This window comes from Erithacus rubecula, assembly GCF_903797595.1.
Source record: "Erithacus rubecula genome assembly, chromosome: 3".
Lineage (NCBI taxonomy): Eukaryota > Metazoa > Chordata > Aves > Passeriformes > Muscicapidae > Erithacus > Erithacus rubecula.
The window spans coordinates 60496618-60517402 of record NC_136689.1 but is presented as its reverse complement, the minus strand read 5'-3'; the positions used below and the strand labels follow the sequence as shown (position 1 = coordinate 60517402).

The 20785-nt window shown below is 44.0% G+C and overlaps 3 protein-coding genes across 7 annotated transcripts in view; 1 reads left to right on the top strand and 2 right to left on the bottom strand.

Annotated features, from left to right (window-relative positions):
- Positions 1–1045: 1045 nt before the first annotated feature.
- On the bottom strand, positions 1046–5325 carry NHLRC1 (NHL repeat containing E3 ubiquitin protein ligase 1). The gene has a single exon (XM_079302381.1). It carries the CDS (start codon positions 5308–5310, stop codon positions 4159–4161), a length of 1152 nt encoding a protein of 383 aa, XP_079158507.1. The 5' UTR covers positions 5311–5325; the 3' UTR covers positions 1046–4158.
- Positions 5326–8482: 3157 nt separating this feature from the next.
- TPMT (thiopurine S-methyltransferase) lies at positions 8483–18645 on the bottom strand. 4 transcript variants are annotated; one of them, XM_079302378.1, is made up of 9 exons: positions 18558–18645; positions 17884–18044; positions 16992–17084; positions 15770–15902; positions 15230–15282; positions 11206–11280; positions 10397–10482; positions 9415–9459; positions 8483–8633 (listed from the first exon to the last, which is right to left on the bottom strand). In XM_079302378.1, exons 2-9 carry the CDS (start codon positions 18021–18023, stop codon positions 8518–8520), a joined length of 741 nt encoding a protein of 246 aa, XP_079158504.1. In that variant the 5' UTR covers positions 18024–18044; positions 18558–18645; the 3' UTR covers positions 8483–8517. The 4 variants fall into 4 exon arrangements, with proteins under 4 accessions (XP_079158504.1, XP_079158506.1, XP_079158503.1 ...); XM_079302380.1 differs by having other exon boundaries at positions 18485–18606; XM_079302377.1 differs by lacking the exon at positions 18558–18645 and adding an exon at positions 18320–18413.
- Positions 18629–20785, top strand: part of KDM1B (lysine demethylase 1B) — a 26802-nt gene continuing 24645 nt past the window's right edge. The window contains exon 1 of one of the 2 annotated variants that reach the window (XM_079302369.1): positions 18629–18647. The gene's annotated coding sequence lies outside the window, so the exon portion shown is untranslated. Of the gene's footprint in view, positions 18648–18733; positions 18902–20785 lie in introns of those variants that run through there. The other variant, XM_079302370.1, reaches the window with a different exon arrangement.

Here is a 20785-nt window from a genome sequence, read left to right as displayed (position 1 = left end):
TACAAGTGTCAAAACTTCTTCCAAAATCAGGAAGGCACCTCCCAGTCAGGAGGGTGATTAAACACAGACTCTCCCTGCTTTATTAAGGTAACCTTTTAATGGGAACTCATATCTAGCCTGAAGTATGGCAAAGGCTTCCCTTGATTCTCAGCTCTCTTGTCTGCAGCTGCAGGGCCAAGACATTTACACTGTGTTTGCCCCACAGAGAGGTTGGACTGCCAAGTTCAGGAATATCTGTAAATCTCTTGGAAAGCAGCAGTGAGAAAAAGGTGTAAGTGCAATGCATCATCTGCTCCCTGAGAACCTCTCCAGTATTAGAGAGCTTTGAAGTTGTCCAGGGGAGACAATTTAGAGAAAGCCTGGATGTTTAAGTAACAGTATCAAAGAAGCCCTTGCTGTTCTCTGAATGTCTGTCAGTTCTCCTGATATGCCTGAATGAAGAACGACGTTTAGAACTTGCGTGGAAAATATGTGTATTTTTGCTTTGCTCCTGTGGAGGCAAGCTGTGACTCACAGGTGGCATGTAAACTGTAAGATGAGCCTCTGAGAAGAGTCAGGGAAAAAACCCCAAACACTGAAAAGAAAAGAAATTCCTCCTGTGCAGGGTGCAACAGCACTCTGACCCCTGGTCCCTGAGAAGAAAACTGCTTTTTGGCCTCCATCATCTCTTCCAGAATTGAAAGGTCTCCTATATTCAAGGCTATCATCTTGATGGACTTGGTCTATAAAATCTGTAGTGGTTTGGGGGCTGGATATTACAGAAGATCTCCTCTTTCCCTGAAATCAGTCCATGTTAAAAAATGCTACAGTGATGTTACATCCATGCTTTGGGAAAATCTAAAGATCAAACTGATGTGCACAGCAATGTGACTGGAGGGAATGGACAGCTGCTCAAATGGATAATGGCCTAAATGAAATAAATTTCACATTTTTTCACCCTTTCTCCTTATTTGTCAGTCTGAAAAAAATATTCTTTATCTAAAATTATTTTCTTCACAAGCAAAACAAAAAATATATGTGTTACAGAACATAATCTCAATACTCATTTCTGAAACTCCTCTGATTCCTTTAATTCCTTAACACTGTAAACATACCCTGATATATTTATATGCAACCTGAGATCAGTGCTTAAAAATAAACCAAAAAGGAATTGCAGTGTGTGTGTGTGCACAACAGGCATAGCAATCTCTACTAGGAGCTGAAGACATGACACTAAAAGAATATGGTACATTATATTTATTTGGTTTTAATCCAATGGCTAGAGCATGAGGTGGTAGAGACTTATGCAAAGGTAGTGGATTTTTAAAAAATAAACTCAACAGTAATTGTCACTGAGGCAACTACACACAGTTGTATGTTTCTTTCCAAATGGAATGGCCACCACTCTTTTCCAAAGGTAAGCATCTAGCTATCCCCATTCCAAGCACAACCAGTCAGACCCCAAACCTAAGGAATCAGTTCAAGCATGGGCCCTCCAGTATTTGCCATCTCTCAGAACACAAGATTTTGTGTCAAAAGAAAGATTTCAGCTACTACTGCATTTTCCCTTACACACCGAAGAACTCAAAATTTTAAATACTTGGTTTTATACAGTTCATTATGGCTTCTCAACTTAGGCACCTGCATCAAATTAATTAAGGCAGAATGCAATGGTTCATTTGATGCAGTGTTGTACAACACTAAGCACCAAGCTATAGAGTAAAAGGAAAACAGGTGCATTGTTCACAGAACTCTACATTTGCTTTCAGTAGGTAGGTAAAGACTGCAGAAGATGGCATACAGGAAAAGAAATCTATTAGGTAGAATAAAGTCCCAAATTTTATTTTTCTTACAGACACAAGAATCAAGTGATTTCTAGTTACCAAAGGAGCCAGGAACAGAATGGGCAACAATGGGAGTTTCTGTAGATTTTAAAACAGTATGAGTCAAATGTTTAAAAATCAGCATTTCAACTGCTGGAAAGTTGCCTACATGGCAGTAGGTCCTAGGAAATTTGCCCATCCATGAATTTAGTAGCAAAAACCAAACTCCTGGTGAACACAAAGGTTTGAGAAGATGAAAGCTCACTGCCCACAGTTCAGAGGAAGTGTTACTGTGACAAAGTATTAATTATGTATGAATACAGCATTGATGGCATTGCATGCATTTTGACACACAGCAGTCCCTCAAAGGAAGTGTTATCTAATTGGTTCTATCAAAGGCAGGCATTTCCTTGGCATCTAGGAAGGAATATATAATCCAGGGGTCTGTTTCTCTGGGTAAATTCCCTTCCTGACCTCCCAGCTGGGCTCCTGCTCAGGGCCATACAGCTCGTGCTGCAGAACAGCCAAAGAGGATTTCTGGTTATTCCAAAGGCACTTGCTGTTTGGCCAGGCAGTGGAGAAGGCCAAAAAATACCAACTGTGCACGTCCATATGCATCCATGTGCACATTTCAATAGCAAAAAATGGCCAACAGTAACTTCTGCAGGATATCACCAAATGGAAGAATAAACCATCTACAGGGCAGCTGCAATTCAGAAATTGTGTTGTAATAAGAAAACACGTGATGAAAAGATAAGAGGAATTATCACTAAATTATTAAAACAAGGAGCAAGCAAATCACACTTTATTGGCAGTTCACTGTTGTATGAACCTTTATAAATAGCTGCAATTATGAGACTTGTTTTGTTTAAATAAATATTGACATGAGACAGATTATCACATTGGGTGAATTAGAGGGCTAAACTGCTCCAATTTAATGGAAGCATTTGGTAAATCACTGGTGCTGTAACACAAGCAGTTATTAAATGCCCTGAAGTCAGACCAAAAGCCAGATAAAAAATTTACTGATTGCCTGAGAATTTCAAATTACATTAGTTAATATTAATGATTGCAATTACTGAAAAAAATTACCCCAAAAGTTTTATGCAATTTTAACCTACTCATCCCTACCTCAGAAAGCATTTGCATTTATATCAAACTTCATTTTAGTGCTGAACCATCTAAGTAATAATTTTAGTAGCAGATAAATGTCTAAAAATGCAGCAGTGACTTCTAGTGGGGGTATTAAATCCTTCTCAAAATAAGTCATATGTAGCATAATTTCCACTATGCAATAAGGCAAAAGTGTCCACAGTGAAACTGTGACAATATAAGTGAGAATAAAATATTACTGTAAAACAAGAGAATATAAACTGATCTAAATCTCCTATGTGTTCGCAATCTACAAAACTGCATTTGGAAGCTAGGGAAAAAAAATGAGGCTTACTTCTCACTAATATTTCAATTTGCAATTGAATCCTGGGGTTTGGAGTGAAAAAGCACCATATTAATGACAAACCAGGGGCAGGCAGTGCTGAAAACCTCCCACATACAGCTGTGTTAGCAGCACAGCCAACTCAAACTCACATATGCAGGAGTATCTGTGGTCTAAACATGAATACTTCAAGAGGCTTTTAGGTAAAGCAGCCCACGCTGTGTAACCACACACCAGATTACCTCTAGGTAAAGACACAGACTTGGGCATTTTAGAGGAAGACAAAGTGCTACAGTACAACCTTAATAAAGGTGGGAATAAACTAGCAGAGAAAAGAGTCCCAGATATGCATTTACCTGGTACATTAAAAATAGACTTTGAACATGATTTCACCTCTCTTAACTCACTCATCAGTGGTAGCTCCTCCATCGCAATGATTTTAGCTGGATTTATGCAATCTCGAATGGAGACTTCCAATTCTCCTATCATTCTGTCAAGACAATCTCCTCCCTTGTGCACAATTCCTGGAAACAGTTCTGTCAGGAGTGTATCTATACTTAATTAAGAATAGTGAAAATTGTGTGCTGGGAAATGACGCATTACTTTCACAAGTGCTGGCCTTTGATTACTTGCCAAAAAAGAACCAAAACCACTTGGTTGTCAAGGCATGGAATAGTTTTAAAATGCCAGATTATTTGTTTGGCTGATTTGTTGTTGGCTACAGGCAGCAACAGCCTGTTCTCTCCCACAGGCAGGCAAGAGACGTGATACAAGTTTTGCAGGAAGCACGGCGGGTTGGTCAGAGGGTGATTTCACTCAAAGCCCCAAAACCGCCTCCTCCCTGCCCTCCTACAAACACAACTCCGCACGCTTTATGGCCAGGAGCAGCTTCAGCCGGCAGCACTAAGCATCTAAGCCCACTCAGGTAGAGCTATATACTTTCACTGAATGATCACCGCTGTCTAAAACGACGAGGGAATTGTCTGCCGTGTAAGTCAGTCCGACAGGATAAGAAAGCCCGTGGCTAATTAGAGGATTAAAGGTGGGAAATTCCTCAGGTTTCCCTAAGCATATGACAGCCTGGCTACAAACATCCGTTACTATAACACGACCTTCCTTGTCAAAGGCCACGGCGGTAGCACATATTCTGGTGGGGAAAACGAGGTTCAGGCCGAAGCTGTCCATCTGGCCGATGAGATCCATCTCCGCACTGAATATCTTCAGGCGGGTGCTGCCCTTGCTCGCTCCTAGAGCTTTCAGGTGCTCTATTACCACGACAGCACCCGAGGTCCGGCAGACCGCGACCGCTCTGGGGCTGACCAGCCGGGAGCGGATCATCTGGCACTTCTGCAATTCCCCCCTTGGGAAGTCGGCGGCCAAGCGGTACAGCGCGCCTGCCTCCGAGTCCGTCACGATCACGGCGCTCTCGGGAGTGGCATCCAGGCCCCAGGGCAAGCAGAAGCCTTCCCTGACAGCCAGCACGCCCCTTCCATCAAAATCGAAGGCCTTCACGGAGCAGTCCCCGCCGTCGGTGACCACCACGTGCCCGTCCGGCGTGACCGCCACATCCAGCGCATACTTGATGTCGTTGCTCGCGGGCCCCCGCTCCCCGAACCGCCCCAGGCAGAACCCGCCGGGCCCGAAGACGTGGATCCGCTTCTTGCCGTCGTGCGCCACTGCCAGGCGGCCCGAGCCGGGGCAGGCCGCCACGCCGGTGGGGTTCACCAGCCACCCCCAGCCCCCCAGGCACCGCCGCAGCCCGAGCCCCGCGGGGGCCGCCGCCGCCCCGCCGCTCCTGCCCAGCGCCGAGGCGAGGCCGCCGGCGGGCCCCAGCAGCTCCAGCAGCTGCAGCAGCGGGCGGCAGGCGCTGGTCTCGGCGGGGCCGCATTGCCGCCGGCAGAAGGGACACTCCAGCCGCTGGCGCTCGGCGCCGGCCAGGGCCCCCACGCAGCCCCGGCAGAGGACGTGCCCGCAGGGCAGGTTGAGCGGCCGCCGCTGCCCGTCGGGGCCGTACGGCTCGAAGCACACCCGGCACTCCAGCAGGCTCAGCTCCGCCTCGTCCTCCGCCGCCATCCCCGCTGAGGAGAAGCCACCGGAGCCCCCGCAGCGGCCCCGCGGCTCCCGGGCCCAGCGGGGCGGGCGCCGAGCGCGGCTGAGGCGGCCGCGCGCCCCCTGCGGGCCCGCGGCGGAGGAGCAGCGCCCGGCCGCGCTTCCCGCCGGGACCCTGTCCCGGTGCCTGTCCCTGCAGACACCACAGCACCCGTACATCCCACAGTGTTCGTATATCCACCAGAACACTCATATACCCACCGGATTCTTGCAGACATCCAGTTACCAAGTTGCCCCACTGCTTCTAGCTCTCTTTATTCTCCTACCAGAGTAAGGAACTAAGCCAGAATTTCACAGAATCATGGAATCATTGAATGGTTTCAACTGGAAGGGACCTTGATGATTATCTAGTTCCAATCCCCCTCCCATAACCAGGGATAACCAGGATAGACCAGGCTGCCCAAAGCCCCATCCAATTTGGCTTTGAACGCTTCCAGGGATGGGGCATCCACAGCTTCTCTGGGCAAACCTGTTCCAGTCTCATCAACCTTGCACTTCTTCTTAATATATCACCTAAACTTACCCTCTGTCAGATTTCCCCTTGTCCTGTCACTACATGCCCTTGTAAAAAGTCTCTCTCCAGTTCTCCTGCAGGCCCTTCAAGTACTAGAAGGCTGCTCTAAGGTCTTCTCCAGGCTGAACAATCCCAACTCTCTCAGCCTGTCGTCATAGGAAGTGCACTCCACCCCTCTGAGCACCTTGATTTCACTGGATTTTCCTGCTGTTCTGGCAAAATTTAGAAAATATTTACACTCAGCACTAGTAGACACGTTTCTCAGACATGCACGCACACACATCTTTGTAAGGTGCATGGACAGCATGTGCTCCTTTTGCTAGGTGTATTTACAGTGTATTCTCAGAGTAACTGCAGGGTACACACAAATCTTGGAATGGCTTCTGGCACGTGGCATTGCTCTTGCCAGGCTGTAGCATGCCTGGGAGTCCTGTGCAGGACAGCAGAGAGCATGTGGCAGCCTCGTGCCAAGTGCCTGGCCTTTTGCAGCTATCACCTATCTCTGGAAGTCTGAGATAAACTTCAGCAGCTCTCATGTTGCATCCGGAAAAAAACTTGAAGGAGATGCTTTGACCTGGTAGCTGCAGTGCTGGCCAGGAGTGAAAACAAAGCCAGCAGCTCCCAGCTCGCACTGGCCCACCAGCTACATCCCTTCTTCTCTCTATCAGCCCAACCTTGAAACACGAGGTTCTACAAGCAATACTGAGTGTTCCAATGAGCTGTGGGTGTGGGGACTGCTGTGCTAAAACCAGCAGATTCACTTGCACTCTAAAAAGCCACATGGCTTTTATTTGCCTTCTATTCTTGATGAATACACTACATTGCAATCATATCTTTCCCTTCAAAATAAGCTGCAAAGGGGAGAAGCTGCTGTGCTCTGTCACCCTCAAAGTAGATTTTTCTCATATTCAGATGGAACTTCCTGTGTTTCAGTTTGTGCCTTTTGCCTCTTTTTTTGTCCCTGTGCACCACTGAAAAGTTTCATCCCATCCTCTTGTCAACTGCCCTTAAAGGTATTTGTAAGCATTGATGGTCCCTTCTCAGTTGCCTCCTCTCCAGGATAAACAGTCCTAGATCTCAGCCTTTCCTCATAAGCAGGATGCTCCACTCCCCCAGCCATCTTTATAGCCCTCTTTATAGCTGGACCTAATCCATGTCTCTTTTGTACTGAGGAGCCCAGAACTGGACACAGCACTCCAGATGTGGCCTCACCAGGGCTGAGTAGAAGGGCAGGATCACCTCCCTAGACCTGTGGATCACACTCTTCTTAATGCACCCCAGCATACCACTGACCTTTTTGGCCACAAGGGCACACTGCTGGCTAATTTGTTGACCACCAGGACTCCCAGGTCCTTCTCTGCAGAGCTGCTTTCCAGCAGGTCAGCCTCCAGCCTGTGCTGGTGACTCGGATTTTTCTTCCCCCAGTGCAGGACTTGCCTTCTTTAAACTTCATTAGATTCCTCTCTGCCTGGCTCCTGTGCCTGTCCAGATTTTGCAGCATGGCAGCACAACATTTTGGTGTGTCAGCCACTCCCCCTAGTTTTGTATCGTTATCAAACTTACTGCAGGTACACTCTGTCCCTTCATTCAGGTCACTGATTAATAAGGTGAGCAAGACTGGACCCAGTACTGACCCCTGGGAACATGGCTTGCTAAAGCCTGGACAAGCCTGATGGCAACACTGAGCTCCACCACTCAGCCAGTTCTCAATCTACCTCATTGTCCACTAACCTAGCCCATTTCCCTTGGTGAATCCATGCTGACTACTCCTGATAACCTTTCCTCCACTTGCTTACAGACAACATCCAGGATGGGTTGTTCCAAGGATGAAGGTGAAATTGACTGGCTTATAGTTTCCTAGGTCCTCCTTCTTGCACTTTTCAAGACTGGAACAATGTTGGTTTTCCTCCAGTCCTCAGGCAGTGCCCCTGTACACCGTGACCTTTCAGAGATGATGGGGAATGGTTTAACAATAACATCTGCAGCACTCTCAGCACTCTCTGAACCCTCTTACCCAATAGGTTTGCTTGCTCATAGCTGTGCTCTCAAATGAAGGAGCAGCACACTTGTGAGCAACTGCCAGGACATTTTCCACCCAAACTCTCCCCTTTACTGTCATCCAGTCTACTTTCCTCCAGCATTTCTTGCTGGATGGTAATTTCCTCTTGACAACTGCTGCCTTGCCTTGCTCACTCACTGCCAGCTCTTCACTTGACATGTATTCACAGGATGGAGAGAACCAACTTGCAGCAGCTTCCCTCCTCTCTCTGCCCAGCCTGGTGCAAGGCCAGTGCCCCAGAAAAGTGTTTGAACCACAGCTGCCACACTCCCAGGGCTGCTGGCTGATGAGGTCGAGTTACAGAGTGCCAGGCAGACAGCATCAACCAGCAACAGCTGAAAAGGAACAGGAACTGTTCTTTCTCATAGCTCTCAAGATCTGAATTGATATGGAAAAAAAAGGTATGCTTTGGTAATGGCTGATTGTGCATGGAGTTTAAGAAAAGCTGTTCACATCTCAAGGCAGTAAAGGCAGCTGTGTAGGAGAGCTGACTTGGTAAGCAAAATGGACAAAATCCCCGCTTTAAGAATGCCCCGTCTTAAAATGTGAGATATAAGTAAAAGCAAGGTGGAAGGCAAGTTATTTTAATAAATTTTAGTCAAGCTACAAACTTTAGTAGATATAGCACCTCCAGAAAATAATCTAGTCCCCACTGTCTGTGCCTCTCTGAGAAGTCATCGACTTTTTCAAGACACCTAATTTCACAGCAGTTGCCTGAAAAGGAGGTAAGAATAACAAATTAGTGAATGATTAGTCAATGAAAAATGCAAACTGCCCAGAAAAAAAAAAAAAAATTATCCACAGATTTCCCCACAGTGCCTAACATTGTGACATAAATGCTCTGGGGGAAACTTAATTGCTCTCTTTTGCACTGGGATGCAACTGTCTATGCCAATGACTCACTGCACATAAACAATTGCCAGAGTCCCAGAAAGTTACAAATTTAAAAGTGAGATATTACAGCACATCAGGAGGAACTTCTAAAATAAATTCCTGACATAGCTCCAAATTTCATTATTTTGATGGATTTGAGATATACATTTTTAGCATTTTCTTTGAGTGCCATGTTACTTTTCTTCTTTTTCACAGAAGTACAGTAGAAACTGTAGCACTGGTAGGACTTGTATTAAAACCAGGGCGACTGGTTGATGAAGTGCAGGCAAAGACACAGTGGTCAAGCAGTACTCTAAAAATGCAGCTACAGGATTACTGACTGCAGTATAAATCCTGAGACAATAAAAAGGTACCAAAGGGAGACAAGAAACTCTCTGTCACTTGGGTTTTCTTCATATCTTTTGAAAAACTGAAAATTTTCCATGACAGCAAAATCCCTGTGGCTAAATGGTATTTATTTTTCCCAGTATTTTTCCATGACTCCAGCCTTTAGATAAGAAGCAAATGACTGTATCACTCATCACAGGGCAAGGTAGAGGCATATGAACATGTTTATGTGCTTTGAAAAAAATTCCTAAGGGTTAGGTGAAATTTTACTTACCAAACAAACTTTTGATTTCAGATTCAGGAACATAAAATGGTGGGCCTGAAAGGAAAAAGGTGAAGCTTATCAGAGAGGTATCATGGGAAGAAGACAAAATTTACACTGCCAACCCCTTCACTTAGAGCACCTGGCCTGTAATTGGGCCCCAGGGTGCAGAACCGTCAGCAGGAACCAGAAAACATGGCCAGGAACCCAGACAGCTTCAGGTGTTGCTGCTGCTTCATCTCCAGCTGCAGCAGGGAATTGTGAATGCATATGACCAAATCCAGTGTGTTGTGGGAATCCAGTCTACAAACTCTTTACTACAGTGGCATGATCAAGGCTAAGAGCTGAACAACACCAGAGGGAAAGCAATGAATTAAACTGTTGTTGTTTGTGACAGCAAAACCTATTTTTTTGGGGGGGAGGGGGGGGGATAACTGGGGATAATTATGCTGAAGTGCCCAAAAGTAGAAAAAGATCTCTTTCTTTTCTGTGTTAATATTAACCAAAAAATCTGCAACTTCAGTACATAATATAAAAACTGTAAAAGGAAAAATATCTTATACTTTTACAGAATTTCACCTCTTCAAAGTACATTCAGAGTGTGGTTTGTGGCTGAGAGAGACGCACAAGATGGGCAACACAATGGGCTGCAAATACTGGATAAACAGCACAAAGCTGATGTTCTTGGGAGTGTTTCAACTCCTGAGGCCAGACAGGATGTTACTAAGTGCTCTGACTTCCAGCTTCATTGTAGCAGCCACACTTACAGTTTCATTTCATTGTTAATATACCATGACTGTCCTCAACTTACCCTTAGCATGTCTGAATGCTAACAAAACACAAATTTAGTCCCAAGCTTGGTCAATGTCTAAACTTTTTAACACACAGTTATACTGGTGTCATCAGCTAACAAAGCTATGCAGATAAAAATCTTGGGGAAGACACTAATTTGTATTAGAGCAAAATCACAACATTAACAGTACAATGTTCTCACCTTTGTGTTTGTTTGGATCATATGAAACAGTAACAAGGAGATAAGAAGAATTTTTCTCCACTAGGCTGATCATCAAACGGGCATAGCTAAAAGGAAAAAAATCATACCTCATTAATTTTGTAAAACATTCAAGCATAGCATTCAAAATATTCAACAAAATGCATTTCTATGCAGATAGAATTTGATCTGAACTGCACAGAGACTAACCAAAACTTAGTTTAAATTTCAGGAGCATAAAATTCATGCTACACATGAAAAACATAAAAATTATATTTATTCCTTGTAAACAAGCATTTATCTTTCTTTGCACATTCAACTCAAGATAAACGGACAAACGAAGTATTCATCTGCCACAGTCTAGAATACAATACACAGTACAGTACTGATCTTTTAAAATTACTGTGAATTGAAGATTCTGCATCTAATTAAAAAATCCTGGGAGCAGGTTCAAACTGAATTTGGGCTGGCTATAGGCAAGAACAAAAATTTGTAATCAAGGAGAGTGAGGGGGAAAAAAAGAACAAAGACAGAAGCAGCAGACGTGATGAAAAGGAAATAATAGAATTCAGATGAGACTTGCAGCTCTGCTTCTGATGGGCTGGAACAAACCACATATTTTCCCACCATGAGGCAGGGTGGCTTCCTGAGGGAAGAGTACAGCACTCTGTGACTGCAGCAGATGCTTGTGGTAGAGAAGAACTTGTGTCAGTTGGTGCTTTAAGTGAAAAAGGACCCGTTAACAAGTCACAGGATCAAAATCTTGTCACTGATACATCAGAGAAAAGACAGTAACAATGCAATTTACTAACCGTTGTCTGTCACACGGATTCACAGCTACAAGAGCTCCTCTGTCCCAAACCCCATCAAACTTGCCAACTATGGAGCTATAAGGAGATAAGAAAAAGGCTTAAAATTAGTATAAAGAGACCTTCATCTTCTTTGAGACACTTTTGTGAGGTCACAAGGATTCTGCAGCTAGTGATGCAGATTCTCCACCACCTTTTTGTTATGGTGCAGCCTTTTCATATTCCAAACCAACAGGATCTGGAATTCAACAACCCTCCTGGCTCTTCATCCTGCTGTGATAGCAAAGAGGTGTGGGAATTGGTCAGTACTTTCCCATCATCAGAGGCTGCTGAGACATGGCAGGGAGGAAGGAATGTAGATTTAACACATATGGGCTATGAGTCTGGGTGTTCAGAAACCACATCCTGCTAACATGCACTCAGCACATCAACAGCTCTTGACCTCCTTCTAAAACCCAAGTGTGATTTCACATGCAGGCTAAGGAAGGTGCCTTGTTGCTTTACTATCATTGACTCAGCACATTCAGTAACTTTTTTTTTTTTTTTTTTTTTTTTTTTTGTTAAGACACCTGAATTCCCAGCTACATACCCAGGACAGTTAGCTTCAGCTTGCAATTTGTTTAATGCTAGGAAAGCTAGGTTACACTGCTGCTTGCCTCAGTGCAGACACTAGTTTTGCTCCTGGATATGCTGGCAGATGGCTTCAGTGGCCATCCAAAGCCTGCAAGTGAACAAGACTATCAAGAAACGCTTTTATTAATGGATGGCAAGAGCAGCCAGAATGACACAAAAGGCAAGAATATCTGGGGATAAGAAAGCCTTAGTTCTTGTAATTATTAAAATAGGAGGTTAAACAGTAAGGTAGCAATAAAGTAAATTGTGTAATTTTAAAGAAAGTTTGAATAAGCTTACTTATAAAAAAATGTGGCATGGAATTGTGCAATACCCTTCTGCCTACTGGGCAGGTGTCAGAGTCCAATTGCATCACCTCTTCATTTCTTCCTTTTTGTCTTCATTTCTATACAGGTAGGGTAGTTACATTTCTTCACAGTAGCCTGCATGGAGCTGTGCTGGACTTGGGCTTGCAATCATGTTGCTAACACTGATGATTTAGTGACTACAGACTAGCACTTACACAGCACCAATACCTTTTCTGCTCCTCATACCCTGATACCAGTGAGTAGGTTGGAGAGCTCGAGAATGAACAGGACACTGGGTGGGGATTCAGCAGGCATAGCTGACCCCAGCTAAGCAAATGGATATTCCAGACCATCTGGCTCCATTCTCAGCAATAAAACTGGGTGGGAGGTTGGTGGCTGGAGGCACTGCTTGGTGGCTGGCTAGGCATCAGTTGCTTGGTTGGTGGTGGGTAACTGCTTTCATTTACATCTCTTGTCTTTCTTGGGTTTATTTTCCTCTCTCTTTGGTTGCTCTTTTTTGTGTATTTTTTTTTCCTTACAACTTTTTGAAATTCTTTTTAAATTATTAAACTGTTTTTTAAATTATTAAACAGTTTTCATCTCCATACACGTTTCTTTCTCACTTTTACCCTTTTGATTGTCCCCCATCGTCTCATGATGGGGGAGTGGGCAAGCAGCTGTGTGGTGCTTAGTTCCACCACCTTAGCCAGAGTTAAACCATGAGAACTCCTCTCTGCCCACTGCTATTTTCATTGCAATGGCATTGCTAAGTCTCTGGCACCTAACCTACAAGCTGATCTTGTATTTCCCACTCTACTGCGATGAGACACGATAACACTTTCAAGTGCTGACTTCTTTTAAAGTTTGCCAAGTCTAAGCATCTAATTTAAATATGCAGGCTCATAACTGAAAGGAGATTTAAAGAGACAGTTAAACAAGCAATGGACATGCAGGGTACAAAGGAAAGTTTAGTGGGGCAGGTGACAAACTTGATCTTCTGAGGCTTGGGGGCAGTTCTCCTTTCTGCATAGCTGAGTCAGCTGGGTGACCCCAGGCAAGCCACTGGGGTTTTCTGCACCTGGTTTTTCTTTCCAACTTTAATCTGGTCTAACTGGAATGGCAGCAGTGGCTCTATACATGCTTTTCATGTACTTTACTCAGTGATTTCATCAAGGCCTACAGACATCCCAGGCTGCAGGCAGGCTCATGCTTGTGGCCTGGTCTCCTGGCTGCCCAGATCTCAGGATCTGCTGAGTGGCTGGGTGCTCCTTGTCCCTCTGCACATCCAATTTCCTTCACAACACCATGAAGCCATCAGGAAAAGGTAAAAAAAGGCACACAGCTGTCTTTCACCCTGATGTGGGGTCAGGATGAAGTTAAGGTATGAGGATACCTTTCACTGTAACACACTATGTGTTTATATGACATTCAGCATGGGTTAGGTACTACCACATCTAACAAATTTAACATGTAAATCAGAAATTCACATATCTGCAGAAAACCCACTGGATTTAAGAGTAAACTTGTGAATTTCTATCTCTGCATATATTTAGTCATTCCAGTAAATTCAGTTTTTTATTTTCTTTTGAAATCTTGCAGCCATAATTGTATTAGGAGGTACAATGATTGTGTAACACAACTGTTTTACATATGTCCCAGAATTTCCAGAAGGAGCAGTAATATCTGTTACTCTTTAACTAGCAAGAGTCTTTGAAATGTCCCATTTTGACAAAGGTCAGGAGCACATCTGAGTTTTTTTTCTAATGAATGCTAGGCTAATGGAGATGAAAGGGACCTGTTAGTAGGCCAGCCTCAGCAAGAGAGAAATAAGTTTAATTTCCATAATTACTGGGTAATTAATCAAATTGTCTGTACACAGAAACTAGAAGTGTGTGTACATTTTTCTAGTCACAGGTATCTGCTGACTGATGTTGGGAATACAGTTCACTCTGCATCCAGAATGTCTATCTACCAACTTATTTTGTGACAACAAACTATGTACTGGATCCAGCAATATGCACTGAAATTGTCACTAATTACCTAATTCTGCTTATTTCAAAGTACTATTCCACCATGCTATGATACAAGTTACAGGTTTCCCCACACTACTTGCTACAAAACGTATGACTGAATTTTTCAATAATTTTTGAGAAGCTTAAGCAATCCTTGGGCAACTTGTCAACTCACAACAAGAAAGATTTAAAGGGATCCAGAGTGTAGCAAGTAGCTACACTGGAGGGACAAGGCAGGTAAGAAACCAGGCAGTATCTACACAGTCACATTCATACACACTCCATCTGATTGACTCTTTGCAAGGCTAGATACATACATACACTATTCAAACTAACAGGAGTCAGCTGCAGCAGCAGAAGTCTCAGTCATGGTCTACTGGCTGAAAGACTCTAGACTCTAGTAATGAACAGTCCTTTTTCCAGTGTTTTTGGCAGATTGAAAAAAAAAAAAAAAAAAAAGATGATATAGCAAACACTGTATTCTAGTGTCCTGAACTACCTACTGTGCTTGTATGTACTAGTTCTGGAAAGCCCACAGAAGGAATTCCTAAGACTTTGCCTCCTTCTTACTGAAGAGCCATGGAACAAATTCTTGTGCCTGACAGTTGTTTGTAAGAAGAGCAAACAAACACAAAAACTTCACCAAAACCTTATAATCTAGGGGAAAATCAAATCTCAGTAAGAACTGCAAGAGGAGGGAACTATTGTGCTAAGAAACCTCTGGATATATTCTCTTTACTTCAGAGAAGTTACTCTGAGTAAGGGATTGTGCTAGTTTTGCTTCAGAGAATTCATTTGTAATGTTAAAGATAATTTGGTTTTACAGTAAAAGCAAAAATGTTTTTTTGATAACTTTCACAGAATATCTTGGAATAAGAAGCCCATTTAAAGATAATTAGTTGTTATCCTTAATGATTAGCAATGGAATTAGGCTTTTGTTAGAGATTGCTCATTCAAATTTCTCATCCAAATTAATACAAGTTTGCTTGAGAGGACCTGACAAATTGCTGCCTGTTTCAAATAAAATAATAGTATTGGACAGTATTAATGCATATTTGATTATGGAGAACTGTAAAGCACAATGAGTATTCCTACCTGGACAAGTCATAAATACTGCAGCAGTAAAGAGAAATGTTGCCAGAGGTACTCTACAATAAAAGCAAAGGAACAATCCTTATCAGCTGTCTTTAAATACGTACTTACTCATAAGCATATATTTATACTTCATATCTTAAAATATACCCATACACTATTAAAAATAAAAAATTAAAAGTACATTTATGTGTAATAGGGAAAAACACTGAGAATTATTCTTAGTTTTCATTTACTGCAGTAACTCTTTTGATCCCCTCCAGAGAGGTTCTCATCTGTCAAGGTATGCAACATTTTAAGGCATGTCCAGTTTTAAAATACATTCCTTCTACATTCAGGTGTTTCACTGTCATAAGTAGTAAGTTTAGAAGAATAACTTCTCAGTCCAAAAATACAACTCAGAGCTTCCTTTTAGACATCGTCAGGAGAGGTGAATGATTACCAGTAAAACAGATGCATAAAAGCAGCATAACTTGTTTGCTCAGTTATGCCAGCATTACATGATTAACCACACCAGATCATTTGACAACACAGGAGACATACCTGGAACATTTTTGCTCCTGAAATCTCAGGGACTGGCTCCTCACAATAAGGAAGACTGTGGTCTGAAAAAAATTCCTTCACTGCTTGCTCGCTGACTTCCACACCAACAACAGTGTGCCCCATGTCTGCCAGCCTGCACACAAGAGAGAGCACCCAGGTTTACAAGAGGCCCACAGGCTGGGCAAAATGTGTATCTCCCATGCATCATTTATTCATTAGAGAAAGCCTAGTTTCAGGATAACCTGATAAGTCTAATCCTGACTTTCTGAAGTGTTGACATTCTATTGAACACCTCCCTTCCACGATCTGAGCTTAAATTAGCACCACTCAGCATACAGTTGGTGAGGACTTACATGCTTTATTTGTATTTAATGAATTATTCATTTATTCCTACTAACTCCTTGAAAACAGAGGTGATCACACTGAGATACTGTCCATTTCAGAAAGGTGCTGTGCTGTGAACTGAGGTGTGTGAGGCACACTGTCCACCCAGCTGCCTCTGTGGCTTGGCAGGAGTGGACAGCAAAGGAGGTGCAGTAACCTCCATGCTGCTGCAGCTCAGCAAAACACCAATGTGTGTCAGAGCCCACAGCCAACCTAGGAACCAGCTTCTGTGATAAAACCTGAGAGCTGGATTACTTGAAAATGCAGTGCAGGTTTTGGTCTGTGCTCTCTCCCTCCCTCCTAGAAAAAACACTGGCTTATATAGGCCCTAATTTTCAATACAACACTCCTTCTGACCCCCCATCAAAAAAAAAAAAAAAAAAAAAAAAAAGTTAAAGCAAAATAAGAAGCATAAAAAAAGAGGAAGATACATTTAGCTCAAATCACTTAAATTTCCAGAGTGACATGCCACATAGTCTCTTGAAAATGTTGTCTGACACAACTGACCTCATTGTGGGCGATTTAAGCTGGCATTGCTTCTAAAAGCAGAAGTGGTAGAAGTGGTAAGGGTACAGCTTCAGTCATGCTGTCCATCTAAATTCAGCATTCCCCAAGATAAACTTGGGACAATCAGGACTTTCTGGTCAGACCTTATCCATTCAATTTATGCTACTGTACAAAACACCAACTTCCTCCTCCCTTCAGCTTCCAGTGACACTGCTTTCCTAGTAGTGCATTTCCCCTGGCCAATATAAGGTTGGGAATTCCCCCTCTACCTCCCTCCCTCCTTCCTTCCCCACATCAAGTAAGATTTTTGCTCTTATTATCTGTGTTTTACCATTTCATCTCTACGGCTTTACCACAAAGTGGGAAAAATATCCTCAGTCCACTTCTGCCATTTAAAAGAACATCCAGATACTTTTGGAGGAGCCTGTGGAAGAACAGACACATTTTGCTTAACTCAGCAAGGATTTTTACTGGCAAAAGCCAAGTGCTAACCACTATGCCAGGTATCACGAAAACTCCACAAGGACACGTGGAGTTTTTGTGATACCTGGCATAGTGTTTAGCACTTATGTTATTAGCTCAACCTGCTTCATGCCATTAGAAATAAAAACGTAAAATAAAAGCATTCACCTTCTATTTACATAGTAAGAAAGTCAATTTCATGTCACTTAGAAATTAACACGTTTATGTTTGCTCTATTTTCTGTTTGTCTTTGTAAGTAAACAATTCAACCAACCCACCTCAAAGAGGGTCATAACAGAGATTTTAAGCAGAATGTTTATGAAACTTCTGCATCAAACAAATCACTTGTACAGGTCTTTAAAGACTATATATTAAGGCTTGCTCTCTTTAGGTCCTTGCCTTTCACTGCATGGTAGTTACTCTGATGCCCTCTGCACATTGTTTCAAGTTTCACAACACAAACAATAGTTCAAAGCTTCTCCATCAGAAAATTTAAGATTTTCTAGCCAAACTATCCAAGCTCTAAGGTTAAAAACCTGATTTAAGAGTAAAACCTCTAAATTAATTTCAGTATTTTCTCTATCCTTCGACAAATGTAGGTCACAAAAATATCTACATTTTTGTTTCAAGCTGTGCCCATGTAAGATAATTTGCTTTTTGCAAAATGTTCCATTTTCAATTAAGAGTTTCTTGAAAGAGCCAAGCCACTCATCTCATGGCATTACTTAAAACAGCTTAGGCAGAAGAGTGAAGTCACGTACGGATGCCGTTGTTCCTTGTGAAACCCGATGTTGCCCATTTCCCATTTTTGTAGCCATTCCTCCTCTGTGACCACTCTCTCTTTCTGAGACCCAATATCAGAGCCTTCCAGGAGCCCGGATGCACCCGCTGAATGGTCCATGTCTCCAGGGAATGCTTGTAGCTGGGAAAAAAGAGAGAAGAATTACCCCCACCCAGTGCATAGTTTGGAACTGGCTCTTACTTCCTCGAACCGGACAAAAATTTAGTAGATCTCAAGAGATCACAATTTGGTGACAGCTGCAATGTAGCTGTACAGAAGGCGACAGAGCCATCAGCACACCCTTGTTACCGATCGCTTCGGGCAGACCCCGTTTCCCGGGGCGGCTGAACGCGCCCGTCCAGCACCGCGGGACCGCCGGCGCCCTTCCTTTGGGCACCCATCGGGAAGCCCCCTACCCCGGCCACGAACGAGGGAGATGCCGACATTTCTCTGCCATGAAACCCGCGGGCAGGAGGCGGGGGCGAGCGGGGGCCGGGGGCCGAGGGACCCGCGGGGTGGCCCGCGGAGCTCCGCACCGCCTCGCCCGCCGCCCCCCGCCCGGGCAGCGGCAGCCGCGGTACCTGCGCGGCCGCGGGTCCCTCCGGCGCGGCGGGGCCGGGGCGGTGCCTGCCCGCCCTCCCCCTCGCTAGGCACCGCGGAGAGCGGAAGCGGCGGCAGGAGGAGGCGGGCTGAGGGTGCACGGCACCGGGGAGGCGGAGGATGGCGGTGGGGATGGCGGCGGCGGTGAGTGACTCCCTCCCTCAGCCGCACCGCGCAGCGCGGGGCCGCTCGCTCCTCCCCGGCGCGGCGGGGCAGGTGCCAGCGCTGCCCCCGTTCTCACCTCCCCGCTTCACTCTTCCTTGTCCCTCCTCTTTCTCACTCCCTTCTCACTCTTCCTTCCCCCTTCTCCACCCTTTTTCCCCCGCTGCAGCTCTAGCAGGAGGCGGCGCGGACACGCGTGAATGTGGTCTCCGGCCCCCGAGTGACCCGGCCCCGAGGTGAGTGCCAGGCGCCGAGCGCAGCGCCTGCCCCGGCACCGCCCCTGCCCCGGGGATGCCCCTCGGGACCCCCGCCCGCCGCCAGCTGTCACAGCCGCCTTACTCTGGCTGACTTCAGAGGTGTGTGCGCTACACAGGCTGCTCTCGCTTCCTCTCCGTCTCTGACAGTGTGTGTGTCTGTGTGGTTTCTTAATTTTTTTTTTCCTCTTCTCCAATGACAAACTTGCTGCCAGCTGTGCTGGTAAACCACACAAAGCTTTCCAATATAGGCCACGCATTACAGACGGACGAAACGTTATCGAATGTGACAGCGCGTTATGCATCTCTCTCCTTTTAAAGGGCTTATTTTCTCAGCCAGTAAGATGTCTACAGGATAGGATGCAAAGTCATGTAAAGCTTAGTAGAGCAAGCCATGTTTGTTTGTTCTATAAAAATTTGTGGTTTTTTGGGAGGGTGTTGTTTGGTTTGTCAGGGGAAGTGGGGACAAAGTATCACACATTTGATCTTTTTCTGCCTTTCTCCCCACCTCCCTCTTACCCCTATTAAAGGGGAAAGAGTAAAAAATATGTTTGCAATATGTCTGACCTCTGCCTTTCAAAATGGGCAACCTCTCTGAATCTGAAATATTTTTACCAAACTTCCTAGCGATTGGTAACTGACACTTTTTCTACTCCCCACATACACAATGCAAAATCCGCATGTTCTTTTACCTTCTTGGTTAAAAGGGCCCTTCAGCAGCAGCAGACTGTAATCATCTGATGGTCACCAAAATGGGGCTTCCTGCTCAGTTGCAAGCCTCCCGCTGTAAGGACCATGGCATGTCGGAAGGATTATTTACCATCAGGATCTTAGGTGACACAGAGAGATACTGTTGTGCCACTGATACATCAAGAAAGCTCTAGGGGAAAAAAAGGCACCGTTTTCGGAGGTGTTATGCAGCAGTTTAGGGAAATCTCATGTAAATGAAACTGGTTGGTTTTTTTTTTTTCTCTACTCTCCAACCTCATCCTCCCCCATACAGTGGTAAGTTATGGTGAAATTAAGCTAATTTTTTTTTTTTTAAGATAATAGAGATTGACTTAATAATTTTTTCCTACCTCTGGCTAGTTGTAATTGGAGGGGACACATGCAAAAAACAAAGTTTAATTTTGTATTGGGTTGTTTATTATGTGAATATCCTCATGTGATTGATTTTCCTCTCACAAATAATTTTTTTTCTGTCTTGAGAGGAGAATGAAGCATTGGTTTACTTGAATTGTATCAGCTTAATATAAAATTTTGTAAAAAATCCCACTCTCCTCCTGTTACCTTGACTTTTAACAGAATTTCTGAACAAAGATAATGCTGCCTTGTCCATCTCTGACAGCTTGACTAAGAAAGTTGCATCCTGAAACAAGGAGAATTGTGAACTCATACATATATTAAAAAAATGTAATTACAAACTGATGCCTATTACAACAAGATAACATTATGATGCAGTGCTATAGTATGAGAGGTTTATTTCCAGTTCTTTTCTGTATGTTGGAGAACACTCTTTAGATTTACTCCTTACTTTAGGCTGTCTTTGTGCTTTACTCCCTGTGAAAAGATTGTCTTTGATTTTAAATATACTTTCATATTTCATATTTCTTTCTCACACTCTATGGTTTCAAGTTTACATGATTAACTATGTAAAAATGGTTCTGTGCTCCTACCAATGCAGTCAAAGACAGCTACAGAGCACTCTCATGCTGTAAATCGTTTATTTTGTCCTATAGAATACTTAACAAAATAATTTGTAATATTCCAATCACTTACAGCTGCAATATAATGGCAGTCTAGACTTCAAATTCTGATGGCTTTCCATGGGAGGCTGTGCAAGTCTTGGAACTGGTTGTTCATCTG

What these genes read in the sequence shown, in the direction of transcription:
- TPMT (XM_079302377.1), bottom strand. Translation starts at nt 18,349, where the DNA reads ATGTCGGCATCTCCCTCGTTCGTGGCCGGG. An exon ending in CTCCCTCGTTCGTGGCCGGG is followed by an intron (nt 18,045 to 18,319) that starts GTAGGGGGCTTC and finishes CTTTTTTCCCAG; the next exon opens with CTACAAGCATTCCCTGGAGA. An exon ending in CAGGAGCAAAAATGTTCCAG is followed by an intron (nt 15,283 to 15,769) that starts GTATGTCTCCTG and finishes CTTTTATTGTAG; the next exon opens with AGTACCTCTGGCAACATTTC.
- NHLRC1 (XM_079302381.1), bottom strand. Translation starts at nt 5,310, where the DNA reads ATGGCGGCGGAGGACGAGGCGGAGCTGAGCCTGCTGGAGTGCCGGGTG.